Source organism: Nycticebus coucang, chromosome 16 (assembly GCF_027406575.1).
Source record: "Nycticebus coucang isolate mNycCou1 chromosome 16, mNycCou1.pri, whole genome shotgun sequence".
In the NCBI taxonomy this organism is placed as follows: Eukaryota; Metazoa; Chordata; class Mammalia; order Primates; family Lorisidae; genus Nycticebus; species Nycticebus coucang.
The window spans coordinates 11,627,977-11,649,005 of NC_069795.1; the positions used below are offsets into that span (position 1 = coordinate 11,627,977).

A 21,029-nucleotide genomic window follows, 5' to 3' on the forward strand; every position below is an offset into this window, starting at 1 on the left:
CCCTGTGGCTTGATTTTACAGAAATTTCATTCCTTTATCTTCACTGTATTATTACACAAAAGAGAAACATTCAGAAGAACCACCATTATCTTTTCCTTCTAAGCAGGGTTTTTCTGAGCTTCCCATTAACCTACAATTGGTCAATCTTTTCTGATAAACACTCAATAGTCTAGCCAAATGGAGTGACCCATGATTTTCCTTAAACAAATTCTTATTTTCTGCCTTGAAGTCCTCTCTTCCCAGCACTTTCTGTCTGACATGCAGGCCCTCTCCATTTTCCAGTAAGATCTTACCCTCTGGTCAAGATGCAGCTCCAATGCCACTTCTGTAGCAAAGCTTCCCTGATCAACCAACCCAGGCAGAAGTCTACCCCCTTTGGACTCTGGCTATTCAGTGAAAACGCCAGGCTCCAGAACCAGATCCCACCTGCCAGCCAACCCCGATACACATAACAAGGCTAAGTCCCTAGTGACACTGCTAGCAAGCATGTGCTGAAGTCGTTGGCACCAGATGACATGCTAAATCTTCACACTCCCGCTGGCTGCCTTTACCTGGCCGAGCACAGGAGACGGGGAAGAGCCGGTGGCTGTGGCTGGAGTGAAGGCTGACCTCTGCCTTAACTGGCCGGCACCAGGAACAGTGAGAGAGGGCTGGGCTGCCCACGCATCCCAGTTATCCGTTTCTGGTTTCTCATTTGTGCTAGTTGGCCACCTGGAGGGAAAAGCATGCCACCCCATAAATAGTGAGCACTTCCTAACATGCCAGCTCTTTACCCACAGTGCAGAAATACCCCAAGATGGCAGTGTAGGGGCTGTCCAGCACATATCCAGTACATTCGCACGGCCCTCTACGGTTAACTGGGCTTAGTTATAAAGTGATTTTCGTCTTTCGGATATACACCTAGTAGAGGAATTGCAGGATAGCACTGGGCTTGGATTTGAGTCTGAGCTTCACATGCTAGTGACATTGGTAAAATGGAACACTATTCTGCCACTTATGGTTAGTTGTGAGGGTTGCATGAACTCTAAAGCACCAGAGAAACGTGCTCACATGATTGCTATCATCATTTGTCATAATAATAGCTAAGTGAAAAAAAAAAAAAAAAGAAGTTACATGATGCGTATGAAAACATGCCAGCTAGGCAGCTGGAGCTTCTCAAGACCATTTCTCTGCCCCACCCATTCTGCAGTCAGCACTTGTCATGGGCCTAAACCCCCTGGTAATTACAAATGGCATCCTCAGAACAACCAGTTGCCCTGGATCTCAAGGACAGCTCTAATTTTGTTATTTTATAATTTTAGATAAAAACATCTGCATGCGTGCAGATCTAAATGCAATTTGTTTTTTTACCTCTTTACAAGACATATAAACACATTTGAGAATCAATATATTATAATTCCTTTGTTAGTTTACACATCCTGATTTGTGGTTTGGAAAATAAAATGATTATAGCAGGAAAACTACATAGCACACATTTACTGAGGAAGAGAGTCAAACTGACTTGATCCATGGCAAAAATAAATCCTGAGAACCACGGTATTAGCTTTCTATTTTAGCCTAAGCTTTAGTTTAAAAAGTCAAAACTTTTTAATCAAGATCAAAAGAGAAAGGGAAGCCAGGTGCGTTGGGCAACTGTAGTCACAGCTACTCAGGAGGCTGAGGCAGCCAAGACCAGGGGACCGAGGAGTAGCCACCTGGGCAACACAGCATGACGGCCCCCAACCCCCACCCCCGCGATGTCTCTTAAAGAATTTTTAAAAAAGAAAACAAAATCAAAACAAAGGAGGAAGGAAAAGCTTCAACTTGGAAGTCAAGCTCATGGGAGGCTTTTTTTTTTTTTAAGCAGAGATTAGATAGAGAGGAACTTCTTTAGCACCTTCAACTTTTTATATGAAAATATAAGTATGAAAAACTTGCTATTCCTTACGTCCTTCCCTCCACTTCCTCCTGCCCTGGGTCATTATTCTCCTTTCTTCCCTCTATCTGTTCCCTCTGATCTTTCTCCAGCAATACGCCTTGATTCCTTTTTCTTCTGAAAGATGATTAAACTTGAAAAAAAATTTAAAATACCTCTTATTCAAATCACTCTTACTTGTATTCTAGTAGAAAATAACTTTAGACAACTGTACATATAGGTCATGGCCCTATAACTAAAAGTTGACAGCACTTTCATCTGTCATTACAAACCTCTGCTTACACACTTTTAAAATGCCATTTCCTGATGAATACGGGCACAGAACTAACAACAGCCAAGGGCACGCACCTCTTCACTCCCCGATAAGTTTGTATAAGACTAATGACAGCGGAAAGCTTTATAGGAAACAGCTTTGTATCTTATTCAAAGCCATGTGACTAAATTCAATTTCTGCTTCTGCCCAGCAAAATAGTACTATTTGCATGCAGGAAATGACTGAATATTTGCTGACTGACATGAACCTCGAAACATTATTAGGGAACAGTATTTCTCCATTTCTTCTACATGAATGAAAGGTACAAATAAATTACTGACTAAAACAGATAACAGGCTTTATTTTGTACTGGGGTAAATCATTGTTGGCCAATGGTACCATGAAATCCAGTTCAGAGACTGTGATCTCCAATTTGCCAGCCAGAGAAAGGGGAAACGAAAATAAGCCAGCTCCCTTACAGAGGGACAGCCCAGGATTATGAAAACATTTAGAAGAAAAAAAATGAAAGACGACTAAATTGAGATTTTGAAAATTGTCAGAATAAGCATGTCTACACCTACGTGGAGCTGAAGTCTGCCCAGTTGTTGGGGGTCGTGGAGGGCTCTGCAGAAGTCACAGCCAAAGGAGCAGGGGTCTCACGCAAAGCCAGTTTGGGGGCGGGGGCAGACGTCAGATCAGTCACTGGTTTGACTGGAGCAGGAACCTCGTTTTCTGGGATTTTCTCTGCATAGTTTGCAGGGAACCAGCCTGTCTTTCCCTTCAATTCTCCGCCAAGCCATCCGGGTTCTCCAGTTTGGCTTTCATCCACCTGTGGGAAAGTCGAAACTTTAATTTAAGTGGAACCCGATCAACCCTGAATACACCCAACACTCTACCACAACAAAGCCCCTAGGCCTCTGTCCCCTTTAGACTGATATACGGCATAGACATTTATTTTCTCTGGAAAAATTCTCTCTACACATTAACTGAAGAAAAATGGCAAGTACTATAATTCAAGTTCTTATCCTGTGCTTTTTAAAGCCTCCCCATTCTAATAATGACAGTTGAGATAAGGGCATGAGGTTTAAATTGTTCAAGTTTCATCACTCAGGAAATCATGTAATTATTAAAAACAATTTGACTTAGGTTTATTAAGTTGAAAGCAAAGGTGTAATTAATATTAATTTAGTACTCTAAAAGCTTCCAATAACTAAGTAGTATTTATTCAGTGCAGGGATAAGAAAGATAAAAAATAGAGCCTTAGTAATCATTTCTAGGGGAAGCAAAGCTGACTGCTGAGGTTAGCTAAAAACTCCAGAGATAGGGGTGGTGCCTGTGGCTCAATCGGTAAGGCGCCGGCCCCATATACTGAGGGTGGCGGGTTCAAACCCAGCCCCGGCTGAACTGCAACCAAAAAAAAAATAGCTGGGCATTGTGGCGGGCGCCTGTAGTCCCAGCTACTTGGGAGGCTGAGGCAAGAGAATCGCTTAAGCCCAGGAGTTGGAGGTTGCTGTGAGCTGTGTGATGCCATGGCACTCTACCGAGGGCCATAAAATGAGACTCTGTCACTACAAAAAAAACAAACAAACAAAAAAAAACTCCAGAGATACATGATGAGGAAATTAAGGAAGTGATTATTTACGGCAAACAATCAATCTCATTAAGGTGCTACAATCTTCTTTTGTACAAATTGAACTTTAATATTCACAAAACTATACATGAGAATACAGAATTTTGCTGTTTAAAATTTCCAGGGCTATTTATTATACCAAATGCTTTTAATGTTTGTATTTTAATTCTCTGACTCAAAAAGATCATTCCAAATGACCAAAATGATTCTATTTATCTTTACCCCCCTTTATTTTATGAGCAATAAGAGAATGATTTTGGGGGACAATCACATTCAGTATTAAAAAAAAATCATTTTCATTACTGTAAGTCACATTAGAATCTACCTACCAGAGAGCTTATCTAATTTTTACTCTTTCATCTATTGGCTAAGGAGGTAAGACATTTAACACGTCATTGGACATTAATGCTGCTGTTTAGAAATCACAGAAACAGGTGATAGGTTTTTAGGCAACAATGATTTTCAAAAACCTGGCAAAATACCAGATCCTTCTCCAATACTGAATCCTTTTGAGTACTCAGTAAAAACAATAAAGCCAAAAGCCCTCAAACAAACCAAATACGTATCTGTACTCAACACAGAGTAACAGGGGCTAATACTTATTAGCTCACTTGAATAAACCAAAGCTTGAGATGGGGTGGAGAAAGTAGACTGCAAGTCTTTTACTACTTAATCCTGTGTGTTACTTGCAAAATAATCAGCAAGTAGGGGTTGGCCTGCTTGCTGATCCACTTTAGAGAATCTTTATTTTCATGGATAAAAGCAATTTTGAAAGCTGAGAATTCTCCAAACCACCAAAAGAGAGCTTCTTCAGGTAAACCACGGCAATGCCTCCAAAGGTTCTGTTTTTTCTTTATGCGTCTCTCATTCACGCTCTCACTTATACCAAGTGAACACATTAGCCACTTCTTGGCCAACTCCCCTTCATTGTTTTGTTCATACCGTCTTTTCTCTGGGCAGCCTCAACTGTTTCTGCAAATGAAGATTTAGGATAACATTTTTTCCACGTGGATCTTCTTTTATTCTAAACTCAAATGGCTAGATGCTTTTCATTCCTTGTTTGTTTCATGGGCATAATAAGGCATACTGTAATTTTGCAGCTGCTCTGCACTGGAAGCATAGCTGTTTCTATTTGAGCCAGGTTGTACCAGAGCCTCCCACACTTCTCAGTAGGTTCAATAGCCAAGCTCAGCCCCTCTATTCTAAGACCAAAGGTGAGGTCAGACAGGATGAGCTAGAAACTTGAGTCAAACACTCAATAATTTAATGTCAAGAGCACAAAGTGTAAGGATCAAAAACAGAGCTCTACGATTAGACTGCCTCAATTTAAATATTAGTTCTACCACTTACTAACTGGTCAACTTTGGGTAAATTTAATGTCATGATGCCTCTGTTTCTTCATCTGTAAAATGGGGATAATGACAGTAACTGTCTTATAATGATGCTGTGAGGACTGACAAATACTTAGACGACTGCCTAGCACAGGAGAAGTGTTTAATGACAGAAATTGTAAAACCATCTCTCCTGTTGTGCAGCTCTGACTTTGTGCTATTGTTCTCCTATTTGGGCTTTTATCTTGTTCTAAAAGCCCGATCTCTACTTTACCCCAGTTCTAGGTAACAATCTCTGTGGGGGGAGTGCAGGGGAGAGGCTGAGGGGCAAGGAGTTCAAGTCAATCCTCGATCACTACCTCTGTGGAACTCCTACAGGTCTGCCCAATTTGGACTGCTTCAAGTGTCAGCTGCTTTACTTAATAATGTCCTATGATACACAGTCACCCCAAGGAGACAAGGGTCTCATCAGATTATTAAGACTTCTGTCAGACAGGTGGAATGTGATCTGAAACCCTGAAGAAATATCCCACCCTATGGTTGGGTCGAGCTTCCACCCTAGTTAACCATCACCCCCGCCTGACCCCAGATATGAAAGTGCAGAGCCACTGCCAGTGCTGGACTTGGACACGGAGAGGGGCCACCTCAGCCTCTTACCTCTGCAAATAAGAGCTTCCACCAACCCTAAGGATAACAGTGAAATCAGTATTTCCCTTTTGACCAAGGAAATTCACTGGTTTCAACAACAGCCCAAACAAGAATCTCAATTAGCTTCATTTATGCTTAATAGGAATCTATTAATTTTAATGAATTATACTTTAATTTTAAGGTTCAGAGGATATAATAGAAATGCTCAACATCTAAATTAAATTAACCACTTAGAAAAAGCACAGAGGCCAAATAGGAAAATGAGAAATACTTCTTCCTGGATGTGGAAAATTTTAAACATACTAATCCAATTTAGAAAACATAAGATTATAGCAGACCAAGAAGTCAGGTACATGAACTTCTTTGTGACATGGCAGCTACAGTGTGGCTTTTACATAAACTATATTCACCCACGAGTGATTATAAAGGGGGTATTTTATTAGTAACAGTTTTGGTTTTAATACAATTCCATTTAATCAGGCCCACTGCAATGTACCACACTATTTGGGGGTAATTCTAGTGGAACATCACTAAAGGGAAATACAACCCCCAGATATCCCATTTCTGGGACTATGTTACAGAGCTTATCTATAAAATATTAGTAATTATACACTGTATGTTATAGGTCACTGATGCAATGGTGAAATGTACAGAGCAGCTTTTAGGTTTAAGTTCATTTGGCTAAAGCCTAATAATGCTATGCCTCTCTTCTCAATGTTTATATGCTCAATGGCTACTGTTTTCATTAGGTAGTATTAACATTCTTAAAACCTCAGACTTTGTCACAAAGGAGGGAAACATTCCATTTTCTCTCACCGAGTATGACAAACTGGGAGACTGAACAGCTTTAAACTGTGTGCACAGACCAGCTGGTCGTGGCTGAAAGAGATGTGCCGAGGAGTGCGGGTAGCGGCATATGTTTTATGAATATGCCAGTTTTGAAATATAAGCTTTGCCCATAAGCTCCTTGATGAAGATATAACTCTTTCCTAAAGCTCTAAGTTAGGCCGGGCATGAGGGCTCATGCCTGTAATCCTAGCACTCTGGGAGGCCAAGTCGGGTGGATTGCTTGAGCTCAGGAGTTCGAGATCAGCCTGAGCAAAAGCAAGACCTCCATCTCTACTTAAAAAAAAAAAAAAAAAAAAAAACAGAAAAACTGAGGCAAGAGGATCACTTGAGCCCAAGAGGTTGCTGTAAGCTATGATGCCACGGCACTCTACCCAGGGCAATAGCATGAGACTCTGTCTCAAAAAAATAAAGCTCTAACTTAGAGGTCAGCAAACTTTTCCTCTATTGCAATTTCTCAAGCTGCTGTTGCAGCACAAAAGTAGCTATGGACAATATATGAGCAAACAAACCTGGGCTGTATTCCAATAAAACTTTATTATAAAACAAGAAGTGAGTGGGCCAGGCTTGACCCATCCCTACAATCATATACACATACTGGTCCCTCAAAACAGCACTGATGTTATGGCTGAGCTCAGATGTTAAATTTATGGAAATCTAAGGAAAGTAGATGAAAATGGCATTGCTGACTACACTAAAAAACAAAACTGTCCACCAAAAGAAAAAGAGAAAGTGTAAGTTCAAGCTGTTACAAGACAGTTTCCAGAATTAATTGACTAGCCGTTGCACTGAGCTATGATGATACCACTGGGACACAGAGGAAGACCCTGTCTCAAAAATAAAATAAAATAAAAATGAAGAGGGGATTATTTTTCAGAAATTATTTAGGATTAGCCAAGACAGGAACAAGAGATCAGGTTATATCAGTGGTTCCTGAACCAAGCTCTTTAACAGAAACAATTGGTGAGACTTTTGCATACTATGATGGATTAGAAGTATCCAGAATCTCTGGGGGTGAGCCTTGGCATGGTTATCTTTCTTGAAGCTCCCTAAGCAATGCAAATGCCCTCAGTCTTGCACCAATCTAAAGAAACCATTTAGATGATCAGCCTGTGCTCTTAAGATAAACCTCAACGGAACAGCATTGAGCATAAATCTTCTCATTTCTTTTGTTTTTCCAATATGTTATGGGTATCAAATTGATTTTTTCATTCTCTGAGTACTGAGAACTCTAGATAAGGTGAGAGGCCATATATTTTAAAAAAATCCAAGCCTTAGCCATCAAGGTCAAACTCAACAAAAAAGCTTCCATTTATAAATCTTGGGTGGGCATGATAGTTTGTGCTTGCAATCCCAGTGCTTTGGGAGGTGGGAGAATAACTTGAGTACGGGGGTTCAAATCAGCCTGAAACAGCAAGACCTCATCTCCATTTAAATTAAAAAAAAAAAAAAAATTAAAAAGTAGTCTCCCCCGAGTGCATCAGTTTCTTTCCCTTCCTCTGATTCCTTTCCTCTTTTATTTTGTTTATTTATTTTTTTGAGACAGAGTCTCACTATGTTACCCTCAGTAGAGTGCCCAGGCTTCATGAGCTCACAGCAACCTCAAACTCTTAGGCTTAAGCGATTCTCCTGCCTCAGCCTCCCAAGTAGCTGGCACTATAGGCGCCTGCCACAACACCTGGCTATTTTTTTGGTTGCAGTTGTCATTGGTGTTTAGCAGGCCCGGGCCGGGCTCGAACTCACTACCTTCGAGGTATGGGGCGCCGAGCCATCCTTTCCTCTTTCAAATTCCTAGCAGAGTTAGTGGATATTCATTGAGAACTTCATCGCATATTGGGTTTTTCATGTATTTCTCTTTATTTTTCTAGAAAGATTTTAACATATAATGGCGATTTTTTTTTCTTTTTAGACAGAGTTTTACTTTGTCACCCTCAGTAGAGTGCCCGGGTGTCACAAATCATAGTAACCTCCAACTTTTGGGTTCAAGTGATTCTCTTGCCTCAGCCTCCCAAGTAGCTAGAACTACAGGCACCTGCCACAATGCCCAGCTTTTTTTTTTTAGAGACGAGCTCTCACTCTCAGGCTGGTCTCGAACTCCTGAGCTCAGGCAATCCACCCACCTCAGCCTCCCAGAGTACTAGCATTACAGGTATGAGCCACTGCGCCTGGCCTCATCTTAGATGTATCAACTACATTTAGAATAGGACTACATATAAGAAATCACAATTTTTGTTAACCATGAAAACTGGACTAATAATCAAGTTTTTCTAAAAGCAAAATATTTTAGGCTGGGTGCGGTACCTTATGCCTGTCTGTAATCCTAGCACTCTGGGAGGCTGAGGCGGGTGGATTGCCCTGAGCTCACAGGTTCGAGACCAGCCTGAGCCAGAGCGAGACCCTGTCTTTAAAAATAGCCGGGTATTATGGCAGACGGCTCTAGTCCCAGCTACTTGGGAGGCTGAGGCAAGAGAATCATTTGAGCCCAGGAGTTGGAGGTTGCTGTGAGCTATGACACTATAGCACCCTATGGTGGGTGACAAAGTGAAACTCTGTCTCAAAAAGTAAAAGCAAAATATTTTTTAAAACTTCTCCCCCCCTTGGGTGGCGCCTGTGGCTCAAGGAGTAAGGTGCCAGTCCCATATGCCGGAGGTGGTGGGTTCAAACCCAGCCCCGGTCAAAAACCACAAAAAAAAAAAACTTCTCCCCCCCAGACTGCCTCTATTTAAAAATGAAACATTGATGGACTTCTAAAAATCTAACACATATATTTAGCTATTTTTCAAAGAAGTTTGAGAAATCTGGGAATCAATGTGAACTCCTGATTATTCGACCATGAGACTGACAAGTTATGTTCTACTATATGTTTTTCATGTTCTTGTTTCTTTACTACAAACCACATGAAATTAAAAAAGCAAACCCTGTTGCAATTACATGTCCATTTTCATCTTTTTGCAGTGATTGCCGTTCTCACAAAGGTAATACAGTTGAATGTATTGTGGTGCTTGGAGCATCACAATGCATCTTGTAGGACAAAACAGGGACATAACTATCCTTTCAACAAGCCAACAAATTATGTCCAGTAGTACATTCCACATTTCATTACAGATTTGGGATGTCTGAGGTAAAGTAAACACTATTTCAGTCCTGGGTAGACATTCTCTGTTATACTTGCCTTTGATGTGTGATTTATTTTTAGTTTTATTAAAAATTACAAATGTGATACATTTGTAAATATGAAAATAATATAGAAGTAGATAAAATTCAGCATGAAATCCTCTTCTTTATTGGTAGCCATTAACAGTTAAATGCATATGATTCAAGATTTTATGCATATATGGACACACACATGCATATATACACGTAGAATTTTACTGCTAGCCAAAAATGCAATTACACTTCAAGTATGGCTTCTGTTTTTTATTTTTTTGAGACAGAGTCTTCCTCTGTCCCCCTGGGTGGAATACAGCAGCACCATACCTCACAGCAACCTCAAACTCTCGGGCTAAAGCAATCCTTTTGCCTCAGCCTCCCGAGTGGGTGGGACCGCAGGTGTGTGACACTACACCTGGTTATTTATTCTGTTTTTTTTTTTTTTTTTTTTAGTAGAGACAGGATCTCACTCTTGCTTAGGCTGGTCTCCAACTCCTGAGCTCAATTGATCCTCCCGCCTTGGCTTCCCAGGATTACAGCCATACATCACTGCACCTGGCATTGCTTCTGCTTTTTAATTGGAGGTCTTATTTGCATATGCAAATCTATTTAGTTTTTTAAATTGTATCATAATTTACTTAAACCATCCTTTTACAGATGGATATTAGGCTGTTTTCTCTTTTATGCTTTCACCTATAATACTGCAGTGAACAGTCATGTGCACATGTATTTGTAGATATGCCCACAACGGGCCTAGAGGAGGAGAAAAAACAGAATTCTTGGGTCAAGAGAAATGAGAATTGTAAGTGTGAACGGACATTGCGAGTACCCTTCAAACAGCTTAACCAGTTTATACAACCATGCTGATGATATATACTACATCCACTTCCCTACACTTTTGCCAAAGCTAGACATTATCAAACTTTTAAACTTGCTCACTTGATGGAGAAACAATGTTATCTTGTGTTTTTATCCTGCATTTTTCCTGCTCATCCATTAAGTTGAGCATCCTTTATTTATTTTTTTAAAAAACTTACTTTTTACTTTTCTTCACCTGTGAATGTTCCTTCCTGCTCTTCCCTGACATGTCTAAGTCCTGTGGGTCTCTTTCAAGACCCAAAGTCTTTCTGTAAAATGGCTAGTAACCTTTGACCTTGTGTGTATTTTACAAAATAGAAATATTAATATTTGTATGTTGTTAGATCTATCCATTTTTTTGCTTTTTATGGCTTCTGGTTGTTATAGCTTAGAAAACATTTCTTCACCAGAAAATTATTCTCATATTCTCCTTAAAAAAATGCTGTTTTTTTCCCCCCCTGAATTTTATCTTTCAAGTTTAATCTACTTGGAACTCTTCTTATCCATGGCCTGAGTTGGAGATTTGATCTAATCACTTGCCAAATACAGAGCCTTCGAATTAAGTCCTTTGATGGAATCTAGCAAATAGAAACCCAGTACACAAGCTCAGAATATTCACAACTTTCTTTTATTCTTAATTAAAAAGCACAACCTACTACACAGACTCAAAACATATTTTTACGGCCATGACAACACCCAAAGATATGTGTATTCACATGGAATTACAGTGATTTAAAAGAACAAAACATTTAATAAGATGCAGACTTCCTGACAGTTAGGACTTACCCATTCCCCTTTAACCTCCACCAGGAAAGCAAAGGTTTGAAAGCAAGGCAAAATAATATTTAATGAAATACTTTATTCTTACAGCATATCTAAACTCTACTCATCTAAGCAAAGTAAGCTGGTGCTTAAGTAGCCAATTCAAGGAAAAGGATTCACATCATCGTAAAAGGACTAGAATCATAGGGGCAGACCTGAGTATGTTCCAGAAAAAGAGCAATACTTTCTCATTAAAATACAGATCGCCTCTAACATTTCCTTGTCATAACATTTCATAGTATTTCCTCATTTTAAGAAGACAGTGTTACTTTTCTGCACCTTGTATTGCAACAAAATCCAGTTTCAAAAAACATTAGGCTTTTTTTTTTTTTTTTTTTTGTAGAGACAGAGTCTCACTTTATGGCCCTCGGTAGAGGCCGTGGCGTCACACGGCTCACAGCAACCTCCAACTCCTGGGCTTACGCGATTCTCCTGCCTCAGCCTCCCGAGCAGCTGGGACTACAGGCGCCCGCCACAACGCCCGGCTATTTTTTGGTTGCAGTTTGGCCGGGGCCGGGTTTGAACCCGCCACCCTCGGTATATGGGGCCGGCGCCCTACCGATTGAGCCACAGGCGCCGCCCCATTAGGCTTTTTTTAATAGTGACATTAGGCTTTTTTTATAGTGACAAAAAAGAATCGTAATGAGGTCCCTACCAATGTTACTTTGTATTTTCAGAAATTTTAGATTCCCACTATTGCATGCTTATTTATTTATTTTATAATTAAGTGGCTTTAAAAGACAAGCAATCTCGAGCGGCGCCTGTGGCTCAGAGGAGTGGGGTGCTGGCCCCCATATGCCGGAGGTGGTGGGTTCAAACCCAGCCTCAGCCAAAACTGCAAAAAGAAAAAAAAAGAAAAAAAGACAAGCTATCTCATGTATGAGGCAGTATGAGTAAAGAAGTTTGGGGCCATGAGGAGCCACGGTGCAGGAAACAGGAGACGGTGAAGTCAGAAGGCGCTGCTAACACACACTGCTGGCTCCAGTCACTGCTCTCATTCACAGGGGTGGTGTGTCCAAACTTGAAAGAAACCAACAAGTCTTTCTGTAAAGAGTGAGTGAGGCTGGCACTCAGCATGCTCTAGGCATTCAGTAGCTGTATGCTACTGAGTAAGGGCATGGAGTATATTTGAAGACTTTTTTTTTTTTTTTTTGGAGACAGAGTCTCACTTTGTTGCCCTGAGTAGATTGCTATGGTGTCCGGCTCACAGCAACCTCAAACTCTTGGTCTCAAGCGATTCTCTTGCCTCAGCCTCCCAAGGAGCTAGGACTACAGGTGCCCGCCCCAACGCCTGGCTATTTTTAGAGATGAGGTTTTACTCTGGCTCAGGCTAGTCTCAAACTCTGAGCTCAGGCAATCCTCCTGCCTCGACCTCCCAGAGTGCTAGTGAAGATGTTTTTGTTATTAAGGTGATTTTGACTGTTAAAGATTTGGGAACTGGGCAGCACCTGTGGCTCAAGGAGTAGGGCACTGGCCCCATATACTGGGGATGGCAGGTTCAAGCCTGGCCCCAGCCAAAAACTGCAAAAAAAAGAGAAAAATTTGGGAACTTTGGCTTTGGCCTTGGCCAGTCCAGCCCATGGTAATTACAGAGAGCTATCAGGAAAAAAAGGGGAGAAGGACTGATTTCTCTGAGTGCCAAACACATTGTTTTCTCTCTGTATTTTGGCCCATTTATTCTTCACAAAGACATATGATGGGTGCACACAAGACAAATGCCTGAGTAATGGTATAATGACCTGTCCACCTCATTGTACTTCAAAGACATGGAGAAGTGTGTGAGAAAGAGGTTTATTTCAATTTTTTTTTTTTTTGGAGACAGAGTCTTACTCTGTTGCCCTGGGTAAGTGCTGTGGGGTCATTTAGTCACAGCAACCTTAAACTCTTGGGCTCAAGAAAGAGGTTTGTTTCAATTCTTAACTTTCATACTCCTTTAGAAATTCTAAATCATTTCCACCTTTAAAAAAAGCACTACGAGTAATAGAAAGTTTCACCCCTTCTAGGACTCTTATTCTTAAATGAATAACTAGATTAAGTAACTACTGTTTTCTTTTAGAAAATAACTTAGGGCAACTACATTGCTTTATTCAGTTTAGGTTCCTACTAGATTTAGTCACAACCCTAAGATGATTATTATAGAGAAAGGCATTCAACTATAACAAAGCAAAACTGTGAATTTTTTCCATCTTTTAATTTACGGAGTAGGAAAGCAGATTAATGATTTCATTGCTTTTTACATAATTCAAAGTTCACACAATTAAAAGGAAAAAAGATAGGTGGCGCCTGTAGCTCAGGGGTTACTGTGCTGGCCACATACACCCAGGTTGGCGGGTTCGAACCCAGCCTGGCCTGCCAAACAACAATGACAACTGCAACAAAAAAATAGCCTGGTGTTGTGGCAGGCGCCGGTAGTCCTAGCTACTTAGGAGGCTGAAACAAGAGAATTGCTTAAGCCCAAGAGTTGGAGGTTGCTGTGAGCTGTGACTCCACAGCACTCTACTGCGGGTGACATAGTGAGACTCTGTCTCTAAAAAAAAAGAAAAAAAGATGCTTTGATTCAAAGATAAAGTTATTGTCAATTATGAGAATAATGACATAGTATTTTGCATGTAAAATAATTTCTTAAAGACTCATAATAGATATCATATATACATTATATACTTATAGTATGTAAGTAGCAATCTAAACTCCAAAATTACCAGGTATTCATAGATTTAAAAATAGAGTAAGAACACTGTCTTTACCAATTCTGTTTTAAAGTGATATGAAGATTTATTTTTAAATACCATCATTCATTCTGATAGTAAAGGAATATTGAGCTTACATTATTATCCTTCAAAACCTAAATGCTGGATTACTGGGTTTTACATTCACTGATAATTTCCCAACTGTTGAATAAGAGCATAAAAGAGGCCAGATGCCAATCCTCAACAGAAATGACACTCTCGCTGGACTCTTTCTTACCATGACTATGTCTCCCGGCTGGATAGTGATTTCATCATGACTTCTGGATTCAAAGGGGTACAGGGCTCGGTAGTATACCACTTTCACATTCTCCTGTGCAGAAATGGTTAGTGGACCTTTTTCTGTTTACAAAATGGGTTGGGGAGAGGAAAGGGAACAAAAATCAATGATTACAGGGAACACAAATTTTTGACAACAAGCCAAGCAACTGACATGTCCTCTATTGCCTACCTTAACATCTGAACTACCATCATGCAGTGAGCCAAATCTGACATCAACATCTCAAACCCATCAGAGAGTTCATTAGTACACTCTCCCTGAACAAAGGTCAATCCAAGGCTGAGTGTAGCCAGGCGGCCTAAAGGTCCCTTGTCTCTGCCTCTTGGCTCAGCCCCTAGCAGTCCACATCTGCAAAGCATCAATATCCGCCCCTCCCCGGCCAGGGAGTAGAGCACAATGTACCAGTGAGGCTATGACCCCAGATCTGAATCAGCCAAGGAGAAAACTTGCTTGGGACAGGACAGAGAAGCACAACTTTCCAAACTAAAAGACATGGAAATTCTGATGCTTGAGGTAAGATAAAACACAAATGCTGATTTCACCAAGAGCAGTTATTACTGATAATCCCTGGTGAATTAAGTCTTCCCCTACATTTTCCAGGGAAAAACACGAGCCTAAACATGGATCTTAGATGAAAATTGTTTAGATTTTAAATAAGATAAAGATTTCAAAAATGCTTGCAAGCACAAGATATTAACTACTAGCCCTCTCTAAGCTTCTTTACCCAAGAGTGACAAGTATTTTGACACATTATCTACTTATTTGAAAAGCAACGGGACATATTATTTCTATGTGATCCTGAATTATATGATATACAAAAATTTCCACTGACCAACAGGGAAAAACAAATCGTCATCTTATACTAGGCACTAAATCAATTACTAAGCTAATATCAAGTAATGATAAAATCATTTTCAGATTAAAAGAAAACTATCACAAAACAAATTCGCCCCTCCTATGCTATGGTCACTACTGTACAGGCATGATGACTTGGACTGTGCACATCTGTGGACAGGACAGTGCCTGGCCTGACTCTGCACCTCACTACCATATCTGCCCACCGTGCAGGCGAGAAAAGCGTAACCTTTATGGAATAGCTTGAAAGTGTTTTTATTTCCAAATGCCACAGCACTTTAAAAAGAGCACACTGGCAATAAAATTTTAAAAAACTGATATAACTTACCACACAAAGGAAAAACAATTTTTTTCAGCTATTATTGGCAAAACTGTACAGTATTATACAACCACATAAGAACTTGAAAATTACATACCAGCTTGCATCTGACACCATATAAGGGATAGCTTTTCTGAGCTATTTCAATTAAATTGCTCTTTCATTTATCTTTTTTTTTTTTTTTTGAGACAAGAGCCTCAAGCTGTCACCCTGGGTAGAGTGCTGTGGCATCACAGCTCACAGCAACCTTCACATCCTGGGCTCAAGCAATTCTCCCGCCTCCGCCTCCTAAGTAGCTGGGACTACAGGCTCCTGCCACAACACCTGGCCATTTTTTGGTTGTAGCTGTCATTGTTGTTTGGTGGGCCCAGGCTGGATTCAAACCCGCCAGCTTGGGTGTATGTGGCTAGCGCCTTAGCCACTTGAGCCACAGGCGCCAAGCATCATTTATCTTTTTTTAAAAAAAGATACATGGTACTATGTTCAAAGGGCACAACACTGTCACGTTTTAACTTTTCAAAAGTTAAAAAACAAGTTTTATGCAGAGCAGCCTGAAGACAGTGAGTTCCACATCACCGTGGAAGTAGCTCGGAAGTTTCTGGGGAAAAAGCAGGTTATTTTTGCAGAACAGGGTAAGAGTTCCATTTGGAATACCTTAATGTAATTTGCTAATGGAACTCAATACAGCTTTTTAAACTTTGTAGAGGACTTCAGGGTGACAGAGTAGTGAGGGCTACATAGGGCTACAAGAATTACACAACCTTGAACAAGTGAAAAGCTGTCCTGTCCCAAATCAGAGACTGATATCTTCCTCTGCTAACGCAGACAGGGCCTGATTAGATATGGGCATCTCGTAAGATGGTCTGGGAGAGAAGATGATCTATTTTCCCGAATAATTATTGGCTTCTGGTACCTGTGGTGGACCAGGGTGCTTGGATAGCTGGCTTAGCTGGCTCTTGGTGCTGATGGAAAAGCCGACCCAGCTTGTCTTGCACCTCGGGTCTGCCTTTTTCCTCACCATCCTTCTTTTTAACGCTGTCTTCCCTCTTCTGTCTTTCCTCATCGTGGAGTTTTCTCGGCCGCTGATGCTCCTCATCCTGCTGCACGTGCTCCAGCCACTGCCTGTCCCTCTCCTGCGCGCGTCTGCCAACAAAAAGGCTTGATTACAGCAAGGAAGCAATTCTAATTCTGCACCACGGTCGCCTCTTTTCACAAAAAACTCTGTCTAGTCAATGGGACAATAAACACCAAGGGAATATTGTTCTTCAGAGGGAGCATGCTGAATCAACGAGACAAAGGCTCTCAGGCTCCAGCTCTGAATGACAGGAAACCACGAGGTTTAACGAAAATTTCTGATGTGTTTTATAAAGTGGTTGCAAGAATAAGAAAAATATTTCTTAATGTCAAAACTGGTATTAAAGCACCAAAAACAAACAAGAAATCCATAAAACACACGTGAACACAACTTCTGTGAAAAGAAAGTATGCCCAATACTGTAAGCAAAATATTGCTTAAATAAGTCCATGATCAACAGATGGTTAAATTCCTCCCTTGCTAAGGATGCAGCACACGTACGTGAACACATATCGCTCCCTGAACCAGAAGCTGAAAGCAAGAGATTATTTTACTGATTCCAACTATTGTGTTTTTGTTTTTTAATGTAGCTAACGTAAATAGGTAACTGAATTTAAATTTAGGCTTTGAAAAATGTGATGTTCTCAACTTGAAACCCATAGGAAAAAACTGGGAATGATCTTTCTGTCATTCCATTAACACCTTTGTGCAATAACAAATGATAATGATAACAATAACTAGCTCTCCATACTATTGATGCCTCTAATCTTCACACTGGGTAGGTGGGTCTTAGAGATGGGGAAGCTGAGGCAGAGACAGAAAATGACTTGCCCGAGCCGCTCACACAGACAAGTGTGCCTGTGGCTCACTGACAGGCAGTCTGGTCCCTCCGTCTCCTCCCTGACTGGTGGCCTGTGACTCGGCCAAAGGACAGAGGTCACTGGATGGAATTAAGAAACTGCCACAGGAACATAATGTAAATAAATTATATTTTTAGTCTTCATTGTCAAAAAAAATCATATTTACTTGTGCTCTGCATGAATAGAAAAAAGTAATGCAAGATTTTCTGAGACTTAAATCTTAAACATTTTGCTTACACTTTTTAAAATGTCTTTTAACAAAACATAGAAAAAACATCCACCATTTTTGAACAGGTAGGATGCTCATTGTTGTTCATAACATCAAAAAAGCTATTATAAAAATTACTTTAAATTTTCTACCAAGAAAGGTTACCATTTATAGTGTGTAACTAACTTCTAAATTTGGGGTACTATTTATCTATGTAATTAGAGTATGTATTACATATTATATTTGCATTATGTTATTTTTTGTATTATGATATTTTATATTTATTTCTATTATGTAGGACTATAAAAGGTCAGTGCAGTATAGTGTGAATAAAAAAAAGCATTTTATAAACTCTTAAGAAAAGGATGGAGTTAGAGTTAGTCAATACACCCAAGGAGGTAATCCTTAGTCCAACCTTCAAGAAAACCATAAAATGGTCCTCTAAATTGGCTCGAGACTCCAGCCACCTCCCTACTAAAATTGAAAAAAAAAAAAAGTAAATAAACAGACAGAACCAGAAGAGTGTGTATGCCCTTAATAAAGCATGCACAGCTTTAGGACTGGAGTTCAGCCCACTACAGTCAATGCCTCGCCTCACGTATCCATTTCTTCATCCGTTTGCTCTAACTTCAATCAGCAATTTCTATAATTTACAGCATTATCATTTGGATGTACTGTCACTTTTGTCCTTGCAGTCTAAAATTAACAGAAAATTTAAAAGTAAATATCTGATAACACAATCAGACATACCAAAAGTTAGCAAATTTCTACAGTTGACTACATAAAGTTACAAGTAAAAATAATAAAAAAAAAAAACACAAGCATTCAAATAAAAATAGACAAAAACGTGTCTGTATCCTTAGCAGCAGTGCAAATTCTCCCCCTTTGTATTCCAGTTTAATTTGCAGTTGAAGGAAAGAAGAAAGAAGGCAGAAGGGCACACTCCAGCAGAAGCCAGGGGGGCACACTCCTGCAGGAGAAGCCCCTGCAGAGAGCTAGGCCAGTGGCTTTGACTTCAAACCAGGCACTCTACCACTGTTGTTAAAAGGCTGTGAACTGGAAACGTATTTTGGTCATTAGCATGCAAATGAGCATGCCAAGTGTCCCAATTTCCTTGTATAATTCCATTAATCTACATAGTCGTAGCTTGGGAGAACACTGCAAAACAACCAAAAACTTCAGGAGGTACCTCCCATGGAAAGGTTTATACATACATGTGTTGTGCTTGCGCACACGCTTCTAAAGGCTGGAGGCTCTTTCTGGTGCAGGCACTACTTGGAGACGTCAGACAAAGAACAGTAAATTCTCAAAGTTCCTTCCAGATGGGTCCACGATCCACTGAAAACACTCACCTTTGGGCTTCTTCTTTTTGTTTTTCTAATTCTATGATCTTTCGCTCTTGTTCTTTCTGTTTCAGTCGTTCAGCCTCTATGGACTTTTGCTTCTGGAGTTGCTGCTTATTATGTATTTCTCTTAGTTCCTATTAATAATTGAAAAACACTTCATGTAATGACACAGGGGATAGGCATTTCAACTATTATCAGCATGCAACATTTCATAGCGGAGAAGCATGGGACCCTGAGAAGTCAACATTTTCAGAGTTGGAAAGGTATCTACTTGGAAAACTAGAATCATTCTCCATTCTGACACGACTGATTTCCAAGAGCTGCTCAAGAACAGTCTAGAGAGCTAGGACCAAGTATACCATTTTTCATGGTTTGTTCTAAAAGAACCTTGCTAGTGAAGGGCAGGAGAGGGACAATACTGCTAAAGGCTCTGCAATAATAATGGAATGTAGTCAGTTCTAAGATATGGTGATGATAATAAGCAAAAACTCAAGGCTCTGGTAATCAATCAAAACCAGCCTCTACTGGCTTTGAAAATACATATACCTTGTCTTCATACACTCTCTCCACCAAATCTTATCACCTCCTTATGATACCCTGCCTTAGAACAAATGGACATCTCTCTGGTCCATGATCACCTCCAGGGTCTATTTTTCTTTAAATCATCTCTTTCAGAGCTTCTTCTCTTACAAAATCCATTCATGAATTTGCCAACTGCCTTAAACTAAACCAGCAATCAGGTTGAAAGTAAAAAGCTATAATTTGATCACTACCGGGGATCCCATTCTCTCACTTGACACTAGACGCAGGAACAGCAGTCATTTCCTTAGCAGGCTACTAAAAATAAAGTGTATTCTATGGCAGTTACAGAACACCAAATACCCAAAAGCAAGGAAGTGCCTGCTGAGGAAACTGATTCCATAGGCATCAAATGATCCCTAACAGATTAAGTTACTGGAACTCCTTACTTGGGCCAATAGTAAATCAGTTGGATCAAAGTGCCCAGAACAACCAAGAGTGTATTTCCAGTTGATTTCATGGTGTAATTAAGGCCAGTCCTCCCAGTGCATAGCCCAGGGGCCTACATGGGGTGATTTTTTTTTCTAATTAATGCAATCATGGGACACCATATACTGGTCCATGGGGTGATTTAAGGACTAAAGCCTGCCCTGCCTTCTACTACTTTGCTCATGGGCTCTAAATTCTTATCTTTAGATTCATTTGGATATTGAACAATGAAGGCAGAGTGTTTGTCTCTAGAAGGCAACTGTTGAAATACACTTTTTATTAGAAAAAAGCCCTAAGGGTTACGTTAACCTTTTCCAATTAGTTAGACCTTGCTGAGGTTAAAGTTAGACTGCATATACAAGTGTTTTGCATACTGTAAGTTATCTTCGACAGGCTCTTGAAAGGAAGCATGAGATACAAGAAAAAGTTTAACTGCAACCGGGGGATCGGGAAAGGAAGGTTTTTGGGGGGTTACATTGGAAGGAAGGCAAGGCAGGGAGGGAAGAACATCAGTGGGGAACCCAGGAGATGATGCTGGGAATATCAAAGGATGTAGAAGAAGAGGTAACTATGTAAGGCACAAATTAGTGGATTATTTCCTATGGCAACAGCTCTAGGTATGTCTCCACTCTTGGGTCATACATGTGTCTTGACATGAAAAGGAGAACTGATGAGTATAATTATGATGATGTGTTAGTTAGTTCAATGTAAGAATTTCACATTGTATATCAAAGCAGTACCCTGAACCCCATAAATGCATCACAATGCACAAATAATGATTTAATAAAAAATAAATAATATGAACAATTAAAAAAAAAAAAGAAAAAAGAAAAGGAGAACTGTAGTGGAAAGACACAAAATCAAACTCTAAGTGTCCTGAGG

At 40.1% G+C, this 21,029-nt stretch overlaps 1 protein-coding gene across 10 annotated transcripts in view; it reads right to left on the reverse strand.

The window, feature by feature from the left end:
• The window catches only part of ITSN1 (intersectin 1), a 235,177-nt gene that overhangs the window by 65,353 nt on the left and 148,795 nt on the right, over window positions 1-21,029 (reverse strand). For all 10 annotated transcript variants that reach the window (XM_053565715.1, XM_053565712.1, XM_053565714.1 and 7 more), the window contains 5 exons: window positions 19,146-19,273; window positions 16,565-16,794; window positions 14,418-14,539; window positions 2,750-2,997; window positions 552-711 (listed from right to left, as the gene is read on the reverse strand). In XM_053565715.1, coding sequence (XP_053421690.1) covers window positions 552-711; window positions 2,750-2,997; window positions 14,418-14,539; window positions 16,565-16,794; window positions 19,146-19,273 — 888 coding nt within the window. The remainder of the gene's footprint in view (window positions 1-551; window positions 712-2,749; window positions 2,998-14,417; window positions 14,540-16,564; window positions 16,795-19,145; window positions 19,274-21,029) is intronic.